General features: G+C 42.9%; 1 protein-coding gene across 1 annotated transcript in view; it reads right to left on the bottom strand.

Annotated features, from left to right (window-relative positions):
• Positions 1-22,490, bottom strand: part of SEPTIN8 (septin 8) — a 273,057-nt gene that overhangs the window by 165,732 nt on the left and 84,835 nt on the right. The window contains exon 2 of the mRNA XM_069244736.1: positions 4,281-4,398. Within this exon, the coding sequence (XP_069100837.1) occupies positions 4,281-4,398 (118 nt within the window). The remainder of the gene's footprint in view (positions 1-4,280; positions 4,399-22,490) is intronic.

Genomic DNA, 22,490 nt, shown 5'->3' with positions numbered 1-22,490 from the left:
ACCATACTGGGGCTAGGAAAATGAACTGGACTTAGTCTCTCCTGATATTTCTCAGAACGCAAGGCAGTGGTGGAAATACACACAGAAGATGGAATGTATCCCCTAATGACACCCTTGGTGAATATACACTGCACATTCTCACTAGTGGCGAAAAAAATCCAGCCCTGTCACACTGCACTGGTTGAAGATGTACTGAGCCACAATGGATGAAAATGCCAACTGCCAGCTGACGCCTGCTGAGTGCATCTGTTCTGGCACTAAGATATTCTACCATGCGATTGTCTTCTAGGGAGTTCCCGCCACTACAAAAGGCGCAGTGCCTCCTGACACGAGGCCCACGTGCCACTCCACCATGCTTGTTCCAGTACCACATGACAAAGCCTGGAGTTCATCCAGAGCTTCAGGAGGTTGCTGTGAAACTGTTTCTCTTCTGTATATCACAGATTCAGCTCTACCCAGCGATTTGTTTGGCAGTGTGTGCTATTTTACAATTATACTTATTTTCATGCCCAACTCAAGTGCCACCACAGTGTTAAAGGCATTTTTGGCACTGAGTCTACCTTGATAACCACTTTTTGTACATATGATTTTGATGTTCAGAATTTATTAATTTCACATACAACAACCTCAACAAAAGATATAGATCAGCACCATTGTTCGCATTCTCATCAGAGAGGGCAGAGAATAAATGGACAGAGCTAAAAAAAATGTATTCTTGCTTGAGCAGGTACACAGTCCCAGGTGGCTGTTCCAAAAATGTAAAGCGTTAATAAGCTAATCATCATGTCCATAAAGAACATGCTCAGAGTTGAATTTAATAAAGCATGTCAAGTTTAGATGCATCAGTCTATCCTATTGTGGTCATACTGCACCTCATCTGTACATTTGCAATTTTTTCCTGCTCTAAAGGTAAACATCCACGTATAAATAAGTCATCTGAGCACCAGTCTTGGTTGCAGATGTGAAATTAATAGCCATCAAAAACACTGTTTTCAAAGTTAACATCCTTAAGGGACAGCTCTTGCAGATCACATTGATGCAGGTACAAGCAGCAGTAAGGAAATCTTAGTCATCAAAGATTTCACTGCACCATCTGCTGCACCCAGCAACATCAACCCCAAGGAATACCTTTGCAACAAGCGCTCTCAATTCTTCTCTAACAAAATCATCTCCAAATAAGGCAACTTGGACCTGGAAGGGGAGCCCCGTCATGGTCACAACTCAACTTCTGTTCATGGTCGAAGACTGAACCCTGACCTTGTGGCATGCCATCACCACAGTCAAAACTGATGCTACCATGAAGACCATCCACTTGCAAGACCCATCTGGCCCTTGCCCCCATCACAACTTCCCCAAAGGACCCCCTATCGATCAGTGAAGCACTAAAACCCATCCTGCAAACCTCCATCGGAAGCCACATTCTTGGGCACCCAAAAACACACCATCGTCACGCCCTTGTCAAGAAACCATCCACTGACCAGCAACGCGCCCCAATTACAGACCAATTGCCCTCCTACCATACCAGGGCAAAGGCTTCACAATATTATTCAATCGCTGTTGCATCAGCCACATCAGCAACCACCCGCTCCTAGGCTCCATGCAGTCCGAATTCAGGCTCAACCTTAGCACTGAAATGGCATTCATTGTTGCCACAGATGACACTGCATCATCCTTGACAGTGGAGAGACCACAGCCTTCAGTTTCCTGGACCCCTCTGCACATTTGTCATGGTCTGATACTCCAACCTCATCAGGCACCAGCACCAGATTTGCATCCAAGGACCTTCTCCACACTAGATGTGTTCCTTCTTAACATATAGAATACAAGCTGTCAGCTTTGGCCCTTACTGGTCGGAAACCAGCAAAATGTATCTGTGGAATGCCTCAAAGTTGATTGTTCAGTATCACCCTCTTCAACACATACATGATCCCCCTGGCAAAGGTCATCGGCACACACGTCATCAACAACCTCACCTACGAAGATGACATGCAACTCATAGGCTCCCTCTTGGAAAAGACCCCCAACACAAGAAACAAGCTGACCGACTGCATGACCAAAGTTGATAACTGAATGAAAGCAAACTGCATTCAAGATTAATACTGACAAGACAGAAGTAGTGAGCTTCAGCAAGCTATCTTTGCGACTGGGACTCCAACTGGTGACCAGTCGAACAGTAACCCATACCTAGCAACCATGGAAACATCCTCTGACTCATCATCAACATTAAAGTGGACATGAGTGCACAAGACAGCAATGTGAATACATTCTGCCCACACCCTGAAGATGCTGATGACCATCTTCAAATGCTCCCCAAGTAACACCAGAAAAAACAACTTTGAAGCACTCGTCACTATCAAATTGGACTACAGGAACACCCTCTATGCTGTGGTCACAAAGCAACTCACCAGAAGCCTACAAACAATCCAGAACTCCACTGTCACCCTCAACATATCACAAAGAACTCACATCACTCCACAAGTCAGGGAGCTCCACTGGCACCCGATATACAAAAAGTTGATTTCAACACACACACACACACACACACACACACACACACACACACACACACACACACACACACACACACACACACACACACACACACACACACACACACACACACACACACACACACACACACACACACACACACACACACACACACACACACACACACACACACACACACACACACACACACACACACACACACACACACACACACACACACACACACACACACACACACACACACACACACACACACACACACACACACACACACACACACACACACACACACACACACACACACACACACACACACACACACACACACACACACACACACACACACACACACACACACACACACACACACACACACACACACACACACACACACACACACACACACACACACACACACACACACACACACACACACACACACACACACACACACACACACACACACACACACACACACACACACACACACACACACACACACACACACACACACACACACACACGATAGTGCACAGCTTAGACCTCACCTACCTGAACTGTCACATCTCCTTCCACCAACCACCTAAACATCTCTGCTCCTCAGGACTCTGACATGCAGACATTCCACACATACCCAGAACAAAATCAAGAGGACGGCGTTCTCTCGCTCCTTAAGAATGGAACAAACTCCCACTCCACATCAGAGCCTTCTTGTATTCCGCAAGAAGCTGAAGACCTGGGTTTTCAATTTACCAACTTACACCTAGAAGAGCTCAGCACATACACTTGTGCAACAAAAGGATACCCTTCCGGGTGATAGTGTACCTTGCAAATACCCATAACATAAAATCAGAAAGAATAGTGTTGCTGCACTGAGGGCAACCAGATCACAAGGTTTGTCTGGAGCTTATTTACAAAACAAAGCCATTGTCAGTCACACAGGTATGAGAGCCTTAGGACGCCTCACCCCAACCACAGGATGCCAGTGCCTGAGTGGCACTAAGTTCTCTGAGGGGGTCTGGGTAGTTCATCACATCACCTCAGGTTGGTAACCCATCAGTAGTACCTGTCAATGAATGGAACCCCAGGTTCCCATACACAAATCTTGTCTTCAAGGGCCAGATAGACCTATCACTGCTTTTAAAAACAGTCTGTACCTACGGACAAACTGCACTGAAATGGACCAAAGACTGGTTCCACCAAAAACACTATCTTTATATCTACAGATGAGTTGGTAGCGTGCCAAGGGTTCCCCTCGCCTATAGTTAAACCAGCTGTATGCAACTAGCTAGGTTAGCAACCTCAATTTCTTTTTCAGCTGCGGTAGAACATAAGGAGCACTCTCTACTACTGCGGTTCTACACCTATTGCTACACGGGTCACACTAGTGAGAAGAATTAACCTGCCGGGTCAAACCACTTTGTTCTGTCACAAGTGACGCCATTTTGTTACTATAAAACGATGCGCATATTCAGCTTGAAAGTTAAGTTGAGCTCGAAGGCTATCCCTGGGAGTCATACTATAATGTAGCAACGTTTGTTTTACAACTTTGCAGCATATCCTCCATTAGTTTACAGCGAGTGAAAGCTTTGTGGAGCCAAACTTAACTGCCGGCGTCAACTGCTGAAAATGAGAAAGTAACGTACATATTTCCGCCGTTGTAAAGCGAACTCAGCTCATCAATCCTCCCATAATGTACTCATGTTTGATATATGCAATTAATATCACTACTCTGCACGTAGACGCTGTAAGACATTAAGCCTACTCACCCACACAGAGGATGTTGAAGCAGAACCCCTGCGTGACAGACTTGCTGACGAGCTGGTCGGGCAGACTGTCGAAGCCCACGTGGCCCCCCAGGGAGAGATTCCGTTTGTCTTCATTCTGCTAAAAATAATGAATTGGTTCAGTATGACTACATTAAAACGAAACAACAAGCCAAGAGGGCAGCGGCGCGAGGCCTGGGAAACGGTGCGGGTTTCTGACATGGCCGGGTGAACGTAGCTGTGGTTCCCATCCTCGCGTCCCTCACTTCATTCCTCCCAAGCCCTCTTCCCTGCAGAGACATCATTATGTTTTGATTTGCCACATTCCTAGCATACTGGCAATTACCGCACAAGACATCGGCGGGGAAAATCTAATCTTGACTGGGAATCTTGTGAGGAGCAGAAGGCCAGGCCATGGCGCAGTTAGCCAGAACTTGAAAATAATATTTGGAAACCCTGTTTCTCGAACGAGTCTACAGCTGGGATGAAAAAATATACAATCTAATCACAAGGCGAGGTAAGCAATAGGAGGCTAAACCTACCCGCTGGAATGTTAAGCAGAGATGATAAATTGCTCACAAAAATCGACACTTCCTGCAGACCTAAAGCTGGTCTCAAAGGCACCACTCCGTCAATAGGGGGGACCCTATGCTTAAAGCACAGCGTATATTGATTGGTTCCTTGGGAACTTCTTTTTTTGGTCCAGCCTAACAGACAGCACATGTGCTAATGTCTAATTCGACAGTTTAGGTGCTCTCTGTTGTGAGGCATATTGCAGATTACCAAGAACACTTGGAGCCCGCCCGCCCGCTGGTTACCAATGGTTGGCTTTCCTGGTCACTCAATCACCTGCTTCTTATTGGTGTCCCAGCTTGTCAATCTTGTGTTTGTAAAAAGGCAGCCATCCATGTGAGGGACAATCTCTTTGTATTGCTGGTATTACGGTTTCCACTGTTTTTTTTTAAACGCTCTTGCTTTTTTTATTTTTTTATTATTGGTAGTAAGCATTCTATTTTAGCCATCTCCCTAGTGTGTGTGTGTATATATATATCTCCCTCTGCATTCTTTAAATAAAATTTAAAAAACTTATTATACAATTGCTCAATAAACAGCAACATAATGAACGAGTCAGTCGTACAGTGTACACACTGATCAGCGTAAGTCAAATCACACATATGGATGTCACAATTACAATGGACTGACTTTGTTCAATACGCATAGTTGACAATGACCCACAGGCAAGGAATGAAGATGAAGTTTACATTTTCTCTGTCCATGCTATCACCAACCATTTAAGCGCCCTGGTAGTTGAGCCAATTGCCCCATATCTTCTCCCATTTCTGAGAACAGCCCCTACTTTTATAAACTGTTTGTTCGGACCATTGACACCAGTCCATATCAGTTTCCCAATCCAAAATGCAGGCAGATTGGGGTGTTTGAAGAATCCTGCTTCCCAAGTCCACGCTATATTGCGCTTAGCCTCCACTGCTGCCATAACCAACCAAATCCTTTCGAACCCGGGCTATTTCTCCCTCCTTGAATCTGATAATTAGGAGCTACCATTTGGCTGCCAGGGGGATCTCTAGTCCAGCGACTATAGCCATTATCTGCACCACTCTGGTACGCAGTGCGTGAAAGAGTTCCCACTCGCCGCAGCCCCTCAGACATAGGGTAGGGTCAGACCTCTCCATTCAGTGTAGGAGCACTCTGAAACAGTACGATCTGTGGAGTATCTCCAGTTGGACTAGGCGAAAACAGACTCCTATCGCCACTTCCCTAGGACTCTCAATTGCCTCAATCCAGTCATTATCTTCTATAGCACTTTCCCATGCACTTCTTTTTAATCTCTGTTGCCAGACTGCTTCTCCCTGCCGACCTAGTTCTTGCACTCGACCATGCAATTCTGCCCATTGCTTCCAGCCAAGTTTCCCAGGTCCATATTTCATATGCTGCCACAGATCAGTTTTTGTTCTTTGAATTCTGGGACTTGTACTATTCTTTATTCCACTACAAAATAGGACTACAAGTCCCATGATGCAAGGAAAAAAAATCCAGGACTGGAGCAGCACATCAAGCATAGGCATGGTTCGCTTGGCTGCTATGTGCTTGCTCCCTTGCATGCCCCCAATGTTGTTTTCTCCCAATCTTCGTGTTGCTTTCACTCTTCCCCTTCGGACCTCCAACCTGTTGCTTTTGCAACCCTACTTGTACTGACTGATCCTCAAACCTCCCCCATGTGCCCACGTCTGCTTTAAAAAAATAAAAGCTTTTGCATATTTTATTTTGTTTTAGTTGCCTCTTTTGCGGTATTTTGTAGGCATAGACATGCATGGAATGCACACTTACAAAATGACACAGGTGGGCGTGTCATAGGCTTTTTTTTTTTTTTTTTTTTTTACTTTTGCCCTTCTGCACTGCATTTTGGATGCTGTGCAGCATGGCTTGTTTGCTTTAGAGACTGCAGATAAAACATCCAATACTGTCACAATTAATGGACAGCATAATATTAAAAGGGAAAATCACATAGGTTGTGATATCTTTCATTGAAATAGATAGTAGGCTCAGTTTAACGTAATACAACCATAGCATATGCTTCCGAAATCTAAAAGAGTCTTGGTCAGAACCAAGTTATGTTTAAAAGCGACTTAGCTAAAAAAAAAAAATTTAAAAAGACTACGTTCACAGTCAATTGGTCTTGCCTTTGGGACCTTCTGGCTTTGTCAATGATTTTTAGAAATGCTGTGCAGCATGGGTAAAGAGTAAACAAAAAAGAAAAGAGTACTATAGAGCATCAGCCAATCTTATTTTTTAGTTGCACCCAACATGCATGAGCAATTCTACAACAGGACACAGACAATTTTTTCTATTAATTGGATCAGTACATTGAAGGTAAAAAACAAAAAGTTATCACAACAGTTTTTTTTAGTGGTGCAGGTGGGAGAAGCAACACAGAGGGTGCAGGTGGGAGGAAGAAACAGGGAGTGGGCAGGTGGTAAAGGAAGCAACATGGGGGCAAAGCAACACAGAGGAAGAAGAAACACGGAGGGACCAGTCAATATGTAGGGAAGCAAAACTGGCGAAAGGAACATGAATCACAGGGGGTAAAGACACTTACAATCCTAACACAATAAATATCTGTTGCAACTGACCACATATCCCCCCCTCCCTAGGTGCACCATAGTCATATAACTGACTAGATTGTAACAACACGCGTCATGCTATTTATGTTCCTTATGAGGTATATGTGATTAACAATCAATATGAGTAATTTGGAACATACTGTTTCTTATCAAAATACATCATCATGCGTAACTTTTTTTTATGGTAACTTCATGTTTGCTCTGCAGAGTATAATTTCCATATGAACAGTAGGCTCTTTGGTACCTAGGTTGTTTCAACATATTCTTCAACCTCCTAGGTGCACAATGAATCATAATTCTGGGTTCATTGAACGCGCCGATAGAGGAATCGGACTCTGCAATATTCCCTGTGTCGGTACCCTCTGAGTAAGTCCCAGTCATTCTTTTCCCTCTAGGTCTATCACCGTACCTTGATCCTGTGCATCGGTTCCCTTCAGGTCTCTATGACTGACATTTTTATTGAAATTGTACTCTCAATGTTCATGAGGATCTGAAGATCTTAACTAAAAGCACAGGATGGGGTGAGTGTTCTTTAACTTCGCTCGGCTTGCACAATGACAGGGAGCACAAGGTAGTTTTTGTTTCCCTGCATAAGGCCAGAGTCTCATAAAAGTACACTCCACTGCTTTATCCAAGGACTGGGAAATGTATGCATTACCCAGGAGCGATAAAAAACATTCAAGAACCCCACCCCATTCTGGGGAGCGAGGGGTTGGGGTCGCATTTGGAGCCTTATTAACCAAGTAGCACTGAAACTGGCACACTGAAGGCTTCAACTTTAAATGTTGCTTCTATCAAGCGTGGTACAATTAAGTTTTGCAGACAAAGGTAATACTGGTGCAAATTGCCTATGGAGTGAGGTGTCAACCGCAACTATTTACAGGTGTGTGTGTATATACAGAGAGAACACCTTGTGTGAATTACGCTGTATAAGGTCATATTTTAACCCAGTATAATAATTGGGGCGTCTAAGTCTGCCAGTGACAATAGATTTCACACATATGGAACTATACGGCAGCTGGAACTCGCATATAGTAACGTTGGAAAGCACATTTCTTTCATCATTTCAGTCGCTGGCTGCTGCACACGAAGCACACCTTGACATTACGAGGCATTTCCACTTCCGCTCTTTCACCTCCTAAAGTGCTCCATGAACTCCCTGCAAATGCCCCAATTCCAGATGTGGACCTTGGAAACCTGCGGTAAGATGCTGGCAGACAAAGGCTGGCTGCACGCTCTGAATGCGGAGAAAACATGCCGAGTGGTTTTGGAAGGCAATGGTTTCCCCTCCTTTCCTTGATGGAATAGTCAAAACATGTTCTAAAAAAACAATAAAATACCAAATTGAGTTAAGTGAAAGTCCAGCACTCCTGGGACAACGTGGAGAATCTGGAAAAGGAGGGTAGCGACAGTCGGAGGGGAATGTCTCAGCTAGGTGCGCTAGTTTTTTTTTCCTCCACTAGTAGCCGCTTGAAACGACTCAAGGGGTGATTTATCGGAGTTAAACAACACTTCGCTAGAATGCCCTCAGTGATGGGTGAGTCAGGGCAATTACACCTGGGACACAAAGAAGACAGACAAAAATTATCGTTTTTATTGCAGCAGACAGGTGTTCCACACTTTCTCTGCTGGTGATTGCAGCTCTATACCAGTGCAATTTAAGATTCCGAGAAGAGACAGACACAAGAATGCAGTATTATGGCAAATCACATGTTCCGATATGTAAACAGCAGCTTCCCATCATCAGAATGCGAAGAACACCTGTGCATGTTTGGTTAAACACATATTTTCCTAGCATAACTGCAGTGAGGTTATGATTTTTATTTTGACAGCTTGTACCATTACCCAGTAATGTGACAAAATAGGCTTTCTTGTATGCACGTCGATGTACCTCTGTTGGGATAACTTGCCCGTGTATTCTGCCTATTGCAGGTGAAGCTCTCTTCGCAAGAGTGCACGACTAGAGAAAAACCAGAAAACAAGGAGATCGCAAAATACAAGGGAATGGCCACACCAAGAGTCCTGAAGGTCTGGGCCCAAAATTCTGTAAACAAAGAAATGGCTACCAAGTTTTCTGATTTACGAACAAAACCACCAGAACACTCGCATTTAGTGACCTCTCTCTCAGTCACAGAGAACCAGCCTTCGAAGTATGAATTCAAAGGAAATACAGCATAAAAGTCCAAAAGAAATGTAAATATTGTGTCACCCCATTTTAGTGTGACTAGCTGCTAACAAAGATGATCTTGCAGAACTTTCAGCACAATCAATAATCAATGCTATATTCTACAGACTGAGATCTGTTACGGAACAAAGTTTGACAGATCAGGAGAATACATTTATTTAAACAATGTTCAGGTAATAGAAAAGTGCAAGGTAGAATCCCGAGACTGACGGGAAAAGGTGTTGTCTGCCACACCATGAATCCTCCACTTTACGCCACTCAATTCTCTACTCTACACCACTGCACTCTGCACCACTCCACTCCACGCAACTTCATGCAACACCTCTCTACTCTACCCAGTACCACCCTACGCCAATGCACTCTGCCATCCTACATCATTGCACTCTTTGCCATTGCACTCCACTACTCCAGTTTAGGCCACACCAATCTACTCTCCACAACTCCATTTTACATCACTGTATTCTACGCCACTCTGTAACACTGCACTCTTCGCCACTGCACTCTATGCAGTACACTCTACGCCAATGCGCTTTAATCAAACACTCAACTCTATGCCAATCCACTGTATGCCACTATAATCTACTCTACACCACTTTACTCTAGCCCATTACACTCTTTGCCACTCTACGCCACTGCACTCTACACCACTCCACTCTATGCCATTCTACTCTTAACCAGTGTGCTCAATGCCAATGCACTCTACAGAACTGCACTGTCACTGCACTCAACTCTGCGTCACTATAGTCTTTGCCACTGTGCTCTACCCCTCTACTCTGCAACACTTCACTCTTGGCCATTGAACTCCATGCACCTCTGCTCTGCACTACTCCACTCTATGCCACTGCGAGACTCTATACCACTGTGAGACTCTAATCTGCACTACTCTACTCTGCGCCACTTCCCTCTGCATCACTCAACTCTATGTCTCTCCACTCTGCTCCACTCTACTCTACACTACACTACACTACTATAGTCTATGCCACTGCACTCTGAGCCACTCCGCGCCATGCCACTATGCCTCTCTGCACCATTCCACTCTGTGCCACTCCACTCTGCTAAGCACACTCTAGTCTATGCCACTGCATTCTACGATCTTGCATTGTTTGCTGCTGAATTCAATGGCACTGCATTTAATGCCACTACACTCTACGACACTATGCTCTGCAACACTCTACGCCAATGCACTCTACACCAGTCCACTCTACAGTACGTCACTCCAGTGTATGCCACTCTACGGCACTCCACATTATGCCACTCCAATATACGACACATTTTGCCACTCCTCTGCAACATTCTACTCAACTCTTTGCCACTCCCCTCTAAGACACTCCACTCCACTCTCCTCTAGTCCACTAACTTTTGACCATGCTGAACGGCAGCCACACTGGTCAATAACATGGCTAAAACACAGAGGCACAACCATTAGCTCCTGCATAGGCGTGAACTATTGGCTTTGCCAATGCTGCTTGTATTTTGAGGTTTCACACTCAGAATCCTTCATTTCTTTATCAATTCAAGTGGCATCAGAAATAAATTTAAAAAATAAAATACAAAGAGCGCTTGAGTCATTTGCTGTGCAAATGCACTGTGAAACATGGATGCCCCAGGGGTCGATTCAGTACATCTTTTTTGTTTTAATCTGCTTGTGCATCGGGTAAGAGGAGGCTGTACAGTATCCCCAAAAGGCACTGACAAAGCCAACAGAACCCAAAAGCGATATCTTTTGGCTTTGTCAATGCTTGGTTTTAACACGTTTCCAGTTGGAAACAGAAGCAGATGCGGTGCTGGAATGATTTGTTACTTACCCGTTAAAGCTGTTAAAAATACTTGTAGGGTGTAGCGCTGTGGAAAGGAACAAACCATCCAGCAAAAGGAACTATTCACCAGGAAAAGGACAAAGACAAGCAGAGAAATGAAAGTCATCAAATAAGATGTAAGCAAATGAGAACAACAAGAAAGTAAACCAGTGGCAAGCAACGGGGCTGACCGAAACGAATACCGTAAGTATAAGTGTTGTCCCCAATAGATCTTGCACAACAGGCAGCTGTTTGCAGGCAAGCAATTAAAAGGAGGGGATCTTAGCTTGGTCAGTAAGATTGGGGGGGGGGAAGCTTCAGATGTCCCAACAATCGCACTGGCATATCTTGGTAAAAAAACATTATGAGAATCAGGACACGAGGGAGCTTAAGAGAGAGTGGAAAGGGAGAGGAGTGCGGATTGGTAGGGGTATTTAAAACATAACAGCTTTCAAACTAACTACGTTTTAAGGCAGAGATGGGAGAGATGTGTGAGAGAGAGCAAGAGAAAGCGAGAGGGTGTGTGAGAGAGAGAGAGAGAAAGAGGAAAGTCTGTCTGTCTGTGCGCATGTGTGATTTCTTTTGTCTGTGTGTGCATGTAAAAATCCAGAGCGAAATCTGACAGATACCTCACCATTCCCAATTGAAAGCACCTGTACCCATAATTTACTGCAGAATACTTTTTAAGGGGTTGTAACACCCCTAACACCTCCCCCCGAAGCTACACCCCTGGGTGTTGCGCTGAGGACATATTTTTTCAATGAAGCACTCCATTATTTAATCAGTGTTTCCCAAATATATCAGATTATAAATTATATTGTTTCAGGTTTCAGCACAATAAAGGATGCCACCTTTTCAGAGTACATAATGTCTCCAAAAAACTCCACACAAGAGATGTCTGTCTGGCCTGAAATATCTTGTGCAGCAAAGTGTGTTCCGCCCATTTAGCCCTCCTGGATTTTTCACTTTCTGACTACCCAGTTTGCAATTTTTACTGTAGGCGAGTTTCACTACCCGAGTCTCACACACGGTAAGCTCTGTGGAAATGGACTGAGAATGCTAACCACTAGCATCCTTCTGGTATTGACCTGTTGTAGGCCTTATAATGTGAATTTGTGTGGGCTTTCATAGTGTACATCTGTGATACTTACTGAAAGACTTCATGCTCATTGCATTATACTTTAGGGGTAAAATATGAGCCGCATCAGAGTTTTGTTATATGCAGGCCCAGAGATACCACTTCGGTATCAACTGTAGGGTAAACACAGAAACACTAACTTTTGTGCTAACTATACTCCTTATGGCACTTTGAGAAGTATTTTTCGCTGGCTCGCCAACAATCAGTTTCCAGGCCTTTGTCCCTGGGTCAGGTTATTAAATCTGAGGTCCAGAAGGAGGACCTAAGACCTCCCCAACACAATAGAATCAGAACAGTGCTTGGCCCAGATTCTGGGAAAGGGAGGGGTGGAGAGGAGACTGCATGTGTTAACTAAATATTCATACCACACCTGACCTGGACAACCCCAAGCCTATAAAAGAGAAAGGCAAAAACTCTAGGGCCAAACAAAGGAGAGGGCTCCCCTTTGAAGCTTTGGTGGGATGAAATCAGGCTGCTGTGTCAGTTTGAGAGCTGAGCTAAAGATCTCAGGAGACATATTTTCAAAGACTACCTGAAGTCGCTGTGTTTAATGTTATGTTATTTAGATTTGATGAGCACACTTATCACCCATGAGGGCATCCAGGCCCTTGGGCAGGTGTGAGGTCAAAGAGAGTAGGTGTAGGTCATCCGAAGATTGCCATAGTCCAGTATGCCTATGATGTGGGCTTTAGTGTTGGTACATCTGGTGGTTTGGGGGTAACTACTAGAAGATCTTGCGGGGAATTCATAGGATGAGAAGTGGTGACATTGTTTACATGAGGCGTCATGGTAAGCTTATTGCCCAGGTTGAATCTTAGGTTTCTGGCTTGTTCCAATGGGATTGTTGTGGGTTCTAGTTCTGCTGGCCATCAGGGGCAATCCCAGAGTAAGTTCTTGTTTCAGAAGATCAGTAATTCCATTATGTCTGTCTTGAGCTTTGGGCAGGTCTGTTACATCCGGGCTCCTACACTGGTCATGCAATTTATGAAGTTGTTTTTTATTGTGTTGGTGTTGTCTGTCAGGAACAGGATGAGCTGTGTATCGTCGGCATAGGATAGGATGTTGAATCCGTGGGCTCCAATGATGCCTGCAAGCCATGCCATGTAGATGTTGAAAAGTGTTGGGCTGAGAGAGGATCCTTGTGGGACTGCACAGTAGAGTTTCTGCGTTATATGGTGGGAGCCTGACTCTGTCCTGCCTGTGAAGAAGGTAGCAATCCACTTTACAGCTGGTCCTTTTATTCTGGTGTGGTGTAACCTTCAGACAACGATGTAGTGAGAGACGGTGTCAAAAGCTGTAGAGAGATCAAGTAGGATGAGAGCTGCAGTGTCTTCACAGACGAGGATGGTCCGGATGTCACTGGAAGTCACAATGTCCCAGAATGCCTTGCTGGAGGGTTGGGGCAAAGGTGGAATGATGATATGGCACCATGGGATTAGGCAGAGGAACCTACCTTCCAGAAATTCCCAACCCACTTAAAAAGATACCCTTCACAAGGGAGAGACTGTTGAGAAGACACTGGACTTGGGAACAGTAACGTAAGAATGCCCAGCAACAAGTGGAAGCCACCAGAGCTCCAGAGAATTCTCCACCATTTATTGTCCTAGGTGTCCCAGGAATCTTCACCAGTGATCCTGTGGGAAGGTTTGGAGGTTTGCAGGCACTCCTGGAGCTTCTGCACAGAGGCTCTGGGGTGCAGGTGACCCTGTTGGTTAGTGCTAAAGGTGATGTGGCAGCAGTGTAAAAGTAGAACAAAGATTTTAGAACACACTGAATTGTTTTGAAAATGCTTTATATATGACAATACGTTTGACAGTGAAAATTTATATTTTAATGAAGAGTAACATAAGATGCTACCATCTCTATTGTACCCAATTGTGTTGTATTGGTTTATTATCCTATATTTATACTTCTATCAATGTGTTGACATCCTGATAAAACACATAGGTCTGCCTTTGTGATCATGACACTCTCTGTATTGGGTCTAGTGTAAGTGGGATGTTTGTGGTTATAGGTTCAGCTCCCACTAGGGATGTAATGTGTTATGAGCATCTCAAGAGAGGTAGGGCCATCTACCTAAATGTACACATTTGTAAACTAATAGGGACAGGGGACAGGGAGAAGAGGGGATGAGAGAGAAAGTACCTTTCCTTTAAATAACAAAAAGAAAAACAGCTGGTAAGCTGGACGTTGACTTATTTATTGAGAATGGTTGTTGTGTACCAGTGAGTGGAGAATAACAGCCCACACCATCTCCCTGACTAGGTCTTGGACTGCTATTCTTCGCTACTCTGACAGAGACAAGTGCTACAATAAGGTCCTTAAATAAGTCTCAGTATTGAAAAAGTTGCAGGCTTATTACTTGTGAAGGACCTGCATTCTTCACAACTAATAATTCAATATCTTACAGCTTGAACGCCCTTAACATCTATAATGTATTTCTTATCCGTGATTTGCAGGATACCATATGCTCCTGTGAATGGTTCAAAGTCTTAGAATTTGAATATGTCTATGTCAAATTGTGGGATGTCTTGTTTTGAGGGGTGCGTAGACCCCGATACATAATTTATACCAGAGAGACTGTAAGAAGACAAGCGGTTCTCAAGGTATTGTGATTTTAACTCTGAGAAAATTGAGGAGATGATTTCTTTCAGCTTATCTCCGCTCCCAAAATTGGTAGGTCAGTAAAATCTATTTATATGAGTGAGCCTCTGCTGGTGCATTACGGTATAATTTGATGATGCGTCATTATTAGCATTGTCTGGCCCAGATCCAGTGGTAACAGTACAACTGTTCTAAACATGCATGACCCAGTCCATCCACTTCTTGCATTCAGTCTCCCAAGGCAGCTATGTCACCCTCTCTGCTGGTTATGTGCCAAAGAACATTTTACTCTAAGGCCTGCCTAATTTACCAAAATTGGGCAGGCCTCCCGATGCCATTTAGGCAGACCTATTATTACCTGTTTGGATCAACTATATGAACCATGGCAGTAGCGGGTTCAAGAAAGCCTGAAAAGTCACTAACACACTGAAAGAAAATCCCATTATGCCAGGGACAATACTTTTTTATTTTCCAAAGACTAACCCCTGATTCTAGGTTGGGGGGCGCGGGGGGTGCTTTGGGAAAACAAAAAGAAACAAAGCTATCAAAACTTTCATGTCACCATGACATGCATGTAGGATGTGTTTTCCACTCAAGCAGCTGACATCTTTGAGGTGAGTACTGTAAGGGATAAAATAACTACCATGTGGTAAAATTCAATAATAGGCTGAGAAGCCTTAGGATGAGAACTTTGTACTGCTATGGCAGTCATGTACGGAGTCAGAGGTTTTACAGAGTTCTCTGCCACTTTTTACATGTAACCTGTAAGGAGTGGGAGAGAGACATCGACCAGACTATAGAGACAAAGACGCAGCGTCCACATACCTCGCTGTAGCTCACAGGCACTGGACAGACTGAACATTCAACGCACATGTATTTGTCAACATCACTTTGTTGTTAATCACAATCACATCTCTTTGCTGGCGCCCTGACTAGGTTTGAAGGACTTTCCTCAAAAGAAAGCAGTTTTATAGATTTTTTTATTTTAAATCCGATAAAAAGTCTATTTTGCACCCCTGCTTAAGTCGGGGAGTTAAATATTAAGCGTCAGTTTAGAACAGGCAGCAAAACAGACTGAAGGGGTGGTTCGGAGAAGCGCGAGGTGTCCTGTTGCTTCGATAAACGATGAGGTTACCGTCGCGTTTACCCTCCAGCTGTGGCGGCCCACTTTCATTCTGTAAGAGGCCTCACATTCTGCCCCACCGCGGATTTTCTGATCATAATCATTCATTGGTGCTGAGCTGCAGGGCTGAAACAGGAGGGCAGCGTCAGTGAAAAACAATAGCTCCTGGAAACAAAGGCCTGGCGGATACTCGAACTGTGCACGCATTGTGCTGCCAGCTAAATGAGCAGTGTCTGCCTAATAATGGGAAGCTTTAACAGAGAGAGAACGCCTTCTCGAGATCCCGTCTGACATGCGGTCGCTTTAGGTCACATTCACACTTATGCAACAGATGATTACTGTGCAGTATTTATATTGTATGTGGTTCCATCCGAAGTACAACCAAGAATTAAGAAAACCACATGGTAGTTTATTTTGGGATTGCCCTTCACAACTACTGCACCCGTTCTCACACAGTACAAATCATTCTGAAGCCCTTTAAGATCAAACGAGAACAGTTATGATACTAGATCTCAATGTGGAAATTATCGCACTGTGCTTGGGGGGGTGGGGATGTGGCAATGAGAGAGAGAGAGTTTGTATGACGTTCCAAAACATATTATACATATATATTTTAATTTTTTTGGGGGGACGGCCTCACACAAAATCCCTTTTTAGGTGGAGCATAGATAGCAGCGTGCAAGGGATGCTTTTCCGACGTGTTATCTACTTGGGCTTTTAACCATGCCCACCTCACACCCATGCTACTGCTCGTTAATGGGCTTGCCTTTCAAGGATCCTTCGTCATCATTGGTAAATGCTTTACGTTTGTCCCTCCTTGGGGCGGTTTGGTTACCACCTTGTTTTATTTACTCTTAACCTCCCCTTACCACTACCGATCCCTAAACCCTAAAATTTCCCAGCATAGTACAGTTCCATTTTTAGAACACAATCGGGTAAAGGTGTGATGCTATGCCAACAGTCTGAAAGGTATATTAACTATCTGGGCATGTCAAATTTGGAAGATCAAACCAGGCCATCAGCATGCCAAAGTGTTCTCCAAATAAAATTTAAAAAACGTAGTCTATACTTTTCTGTGAGATTCACCACCCAAATAATTTACTTAACACACAAGGGAGACAAAGCTAAGCAAAAGAATCAAGCACACATGAAACAAACTCCAGCTTACAATCAGTCTGGCCAGTATGAAGAACAAGCATACATTGAACGTATGAAAAGTTTCTCAAGCAAAGGGATAACAGAATGGTCTTCTCTGTGCTTAAAACAAACTAAAATAAGAACAAAGTATCACACCAGACTGGAAAGGTAGCCAACGCTCAAAACATTTTTTCAGGGAATGATTTTGCTCAACATAAATAGCCCTTTGCAGCGAAACCCACATATTAAATAACAGGCAAAAACCTCACCACGTTTTAAAGAATAACGTGAAACAGTTTATCTAGTACCTAAGCACCTAAGGAACAGATGCCATAATAAGCAGGCTTCTATAATAACTGCTCACAACAGTTCAACTAGTACAATTACACCCGACTGTAGCGACTTTATTTCAGGTCTGTTTAGCCACACATGCTGTCACAAGCATTACCTGGCACACTGAGACCACCGCTGAGCCCATGTTCCCTCCAGTAATGGAATAAGTAATGCAACCCTTCAGCGGGGAAGATTCAGAATGCCTTCAAATCATCACTAGAGTCTACTCTACTGAAATGTTTTGGCAGAAAATCTTTAGCCACTTTAACACCGCCAAAGTATTTAAGACACAAGATGTGTAGACAATACAGGTAGACCTAGAATCAAGCACAACTCTACATCCATGAAGGTCAATTTCAGGTAAGGTCAACGCAATCAATTATCACAGGTTGTCATCAAACACCAAGAATGGTACATAGAGGTGGTGCCATATTCCAGTACTTTTGGAGAAATAGCAACAAATTCAAGAGGTACTACTATAGATTATGGAATCCATCTGTGGGACTAGACTTGACAATAAGTCAATGGAGTCCTCATTTCTCAGGGGAGAAGGCACTGAATTTTACTGTGTAAATTTCCTCTTCTTTGGCATAATGCTCCTGCTGCAAGTCATCTCTCAACCTCCCACCCCCAATTTCAGCATACTCACGAGATTTCTAAAAGCCTGTGTTACTCCAGGCCATCCCTTACATTATATTACTTGATGACAACCAGAATTATCTAAGAGTTTCGGCTGATGCATTAACTTAATGTTTGATTGAGGCTGAGCGCTAGGTTCTGGCAAGATCCTCCAAGACTAAAGCCAGCAATACACACACATGTTTGTAGCACTTAAGGTGAGTCATTAAACACCCCTATTAAAGGTGACCACTACTTGAAAATATGAACACAGATTGAGAGTGAGAGTTGTATTTTACACATATCTCAGAATAAATGCCCAAGTAGTTACCAAACAAGTTAGGAAGAAGAGGAAAGGCAAGCACCGTTTCCTCAGTGTGATGGGAGTAGATGTTCTTGAATATGTCCAAGCCACACGCCTGCGAAACCCTAAACAAGCATGATAAAAATGTAGTCTACGAGAATGCAGCTTCTCAAAACATTTGGTGGCAGATGGCCACCTCAGTGGCTGCTGGTACATACTGTACTCGGCTACTAGTATTCTGTGAAGATTTTTAGGTCAAACGGGGTATTCTCCCACTGTCTTAAAGGTGTACTATCTATCACAAACGAAATCCCTCCTTTCTTTGAGGCAAGGCCAGTTAAAATGTACTGATATGGTATCAAGAGTAGATAAAGTTTTTTATGAGGGCGTCTGTAAAATCAAATATGATGCGGCAAAATAATACTCAAATGTCCTTCAAAAGTCTAATATCAATTAACCATTCAGCCCACTATAGAGGGCAATAACAGCTGTGAAAGTCCCCAACCCAGAGTTTATAGGCTATAACAAGGAGCAAGGTCTTTAACAACCATTTCAACCTAATGCAGAAGGGTTATAAAGCTATTAGAATATTCTACCCAGCCGGACAGAATGTTCTAAATTGAAAAGAGAGAAACAGAAAGACAAACAGTGGAATAGTACTTTTGGTAGGCTTTCTAAGATCATTAAGCTTATTATGTTCACATTGTACTTTTAGTTACAAACTCCCAAGAAATCAAAAAATGTGAGATGTAAACCACAATTCAAACAGTTTATATTACATTCTATAATTTCCATTAAACAAGTAAAGTAGTATAACAGGCTACAATAATGGTCAAAGCCATGATTTGACAAAGTTTCTTTTGCAATCATTATTCTGGAATTAATACTGGACACACCAATTTCTGATGAGCATCTTTAAAGGCTAGACAGATAAGTTAAACATGTTTTAAGTCCTACATCCTGGAAGCACAAAGGAGACCTACCCACTTCCTCAATGTACAATATTGTCCAATGTGTGTATTTAAGCACAGGCTTAAGGGTGGTACCTATGATGTGACAGAGGCATCACATCCCTGCCTCTCCATTTAGGCATATTCACATACAAACACACATACAGCTACCATCGCAGAAATAAAAAACATCCAGACATGACAGCCTTCCCAATCTAATTTTACTACCATGACATTATAACTGTCCAATTACCATCTAGTTGCTTGTGTCTATGGTAAGCGTTTTAAGAAACTTTGAAGTATGCTAGTCTCTAACAACGTACACGCTAGGAAAATGTTCCATGCATTTAGGACCTTGAAGTTGAAAGCAAGGACGAAAGCACCAGGCAAAGTTCAATTTCTTGTAAAGATTAAGAGGGAAACGATTGAAGAGACAGGTTTGAAATGCAATTAGAAAGGAATAATATAGGATAACCATGACCCTCAAAGGATTTAAAACGAAAAGTGAGAAAAGGTTCCTTATTGGAATAGAGAGGTGGACCGGAACTGAGAAAGCGGGAGAAAGTTCTAAAGCTCATACGATAGGCGGGAAGATATGATAGAGAATACCCCTGCTCTGTAGGAATATGGAATCCTGAAGGAAGAGGGAAGCATGCACTATTGAGGAACCCCCAAAAGACAGAAAGTGCATTACCAATTAATGAAATGGAAGAACACAATTTAATCACCAGGCATATAATGTGTAGCGAGGTGCCAGAAGTGATAGTTAAGCTATTTTCATGTATTTATATGTAATGTGTCCTTAAGAGGGTGGGGTGAACTATCTTATATACCACTGAAACACCGCATCAACAAAAGGTTTCCGAATGATAAAATAATTTTGAATACTGTTTTGTAATTCGAGAAAGTGACAAAAAGTTTTTAAATGATGATAAAAATTCTGCTGAAGTATTGAAAGAGGTAATAGGTTTTTGAAGATTATTTTATATTGCAATATGTTCTTGTGAATGTATGAATTGTTCTGCAAATAAGATCAACATAGTTATACAACAGTAGAGTTAGTAAAAAAGTATTTTAATGAGTTGTGTGCAATAAGTGAAGAGATAATTTTAAATATATAAGTTGGCAGTCAAGGATATTTATTTGTGTTTTTTCCATATGGCCACATAGTGTGTGAATTGATAGTGTGGTGCATTTCCTATTCTCTCAGTGGGATAACTGTACCCCAGAATAGATAGGTGCACAAAAGCGAATTTGTTGTGTTTATATCAAATGTATTAAGATCCAAAGATAATTACTGGTCTGCACCCTTGCACCACGCAAATCCAGACCATTTCATATCCAGACTGATTAGCCATCCAGATCGTCGTGTATCATCTACACTCATAAGAAAAGGAGAAAAGCCTTTTTTTTTTTTTTTAACCACCCCACCTGTTTTTTCAATCTATCTAGGGGCTGTCAGGGTTCAAATGTCCACTATACTAGACTTAACCTCAAAAACATGCCTTAAATCACCTCCATCGAACTCTGTAGTGGCTGGACACCCAGGGCTCAGTGCTTTGAGTTCTATGCATGCTGCAAGCTAGGCATATGCATACAGAACCCGACATTTCAGCACAGCACATATTTGCACTTGAGTTCTGACAGATGCTCACCCTTCCATACCTTATGTGCATGTGTGGAGGAGAAGAATTTATCACGCAAGACACAGGAGTATTTCAACTCTTTGCACCTACTTTTGTAAGGAGAACATGACATTGTTCTTTTTCCAGAGTAGCAACACTAAGTAAAACGCTCAGAAAGAAGAAGCAAGGCCTTAAGATAAGGTGACAGCAGCCTTTTTTACAATACACTTGCCCATTTCCCAGAATTCCACAGATACTTAAAGCATTCTTCCCACACCTATTCTAGTCCGCCAACCATCGCTGCAGGTTCTTTTGTTTTTAAGGGTGAGCCTACAAGCACAAATGTCATGTTGTAAAACACCTATTACAGGCTTACTGAGAGCTCGCCCGGGTTTATAGCCCCCTGTTGCTTACCAGTGATTGATTTTGTTAATACTTTCATTTGCTTGCTTCTTAGAGTTCTTTCCCATAATTTGATGTAGCTACTGTGTATTTATCTTCTTTTTTTTTTTTGTGTTAGTCATGCTGCACAGCATCGCTGATAGTGTACAGCAATGCCAAAGAACACTGGCCAGGGCAATAGGTCCCAAAGGTGAGATCTATTAGCTTTGCCAGTGCTTGTTAATCAGTTCCTCCGGAGCTTTCCCCTGGGTCTCATCTGACAATCGGGAATTAAATCTGGATTTGCTTTCCTTTTGCAGTGTACCTCTTTGCCTACTTCCTGCTTGCTGCTTTGACATTAGCAATAGTGGCTGTGCTTGAACTTAAGTCACCTCCCATAAACCTTCAGAGCAGTCTCAGATGATTGCAGTCTTCTGGCTGCGCATCACATCCACTCATGGGCTCTATGATACTATCTGCTCCCTTCTCAGTACTGTCACGGCATTCTCCCGGTGTACCATACACCCAGAAACTCCTTCGGTTTAACTGAATGCCTGGTGCACATAAAAACAAAACTTTAGCAGTCTTTGCACTGCACAGGACTCTTGAAAACCCTTACTGAGCTATCACATCCTGTAACCACAAGATTTGTCTGCTAAAGCAAATATAGTCATCAGAAATTATTAATGAATGTTTACGTATTTTGAATAATAAAAAAAAAAAATTTAGAAAATAATTAACGGAGAAAAATAATGCGCACATTTGAAAATGAGCCCTTGGACAGTGGCCACCAAGACTCACAAATTATATTAAAAGAGCAACTAATATATGAGAATTATTGAAAATGTATTGAAATAATGTAGTAATGTGTCATATTGA

The sequence above is a fragment of the Pleurodeles waltl genome, chromosome 7 (assembly GCF_031143425.1).
Source record: "Pleurodeles waltl isolate 20211129_DDA chromosome 7, aPleWal1.hap1.20221129, whole genome shotgun sequence".
Lineage (NCBI taxonomy): Eukaryota > Metazoa > Chordata > Amphibia > Caudata > Salamandridae > Pleurodeles > Pleurodeles waltl.
This window is presented reverse-complemented; position numbering and strand designations above follow the sequence as displayed.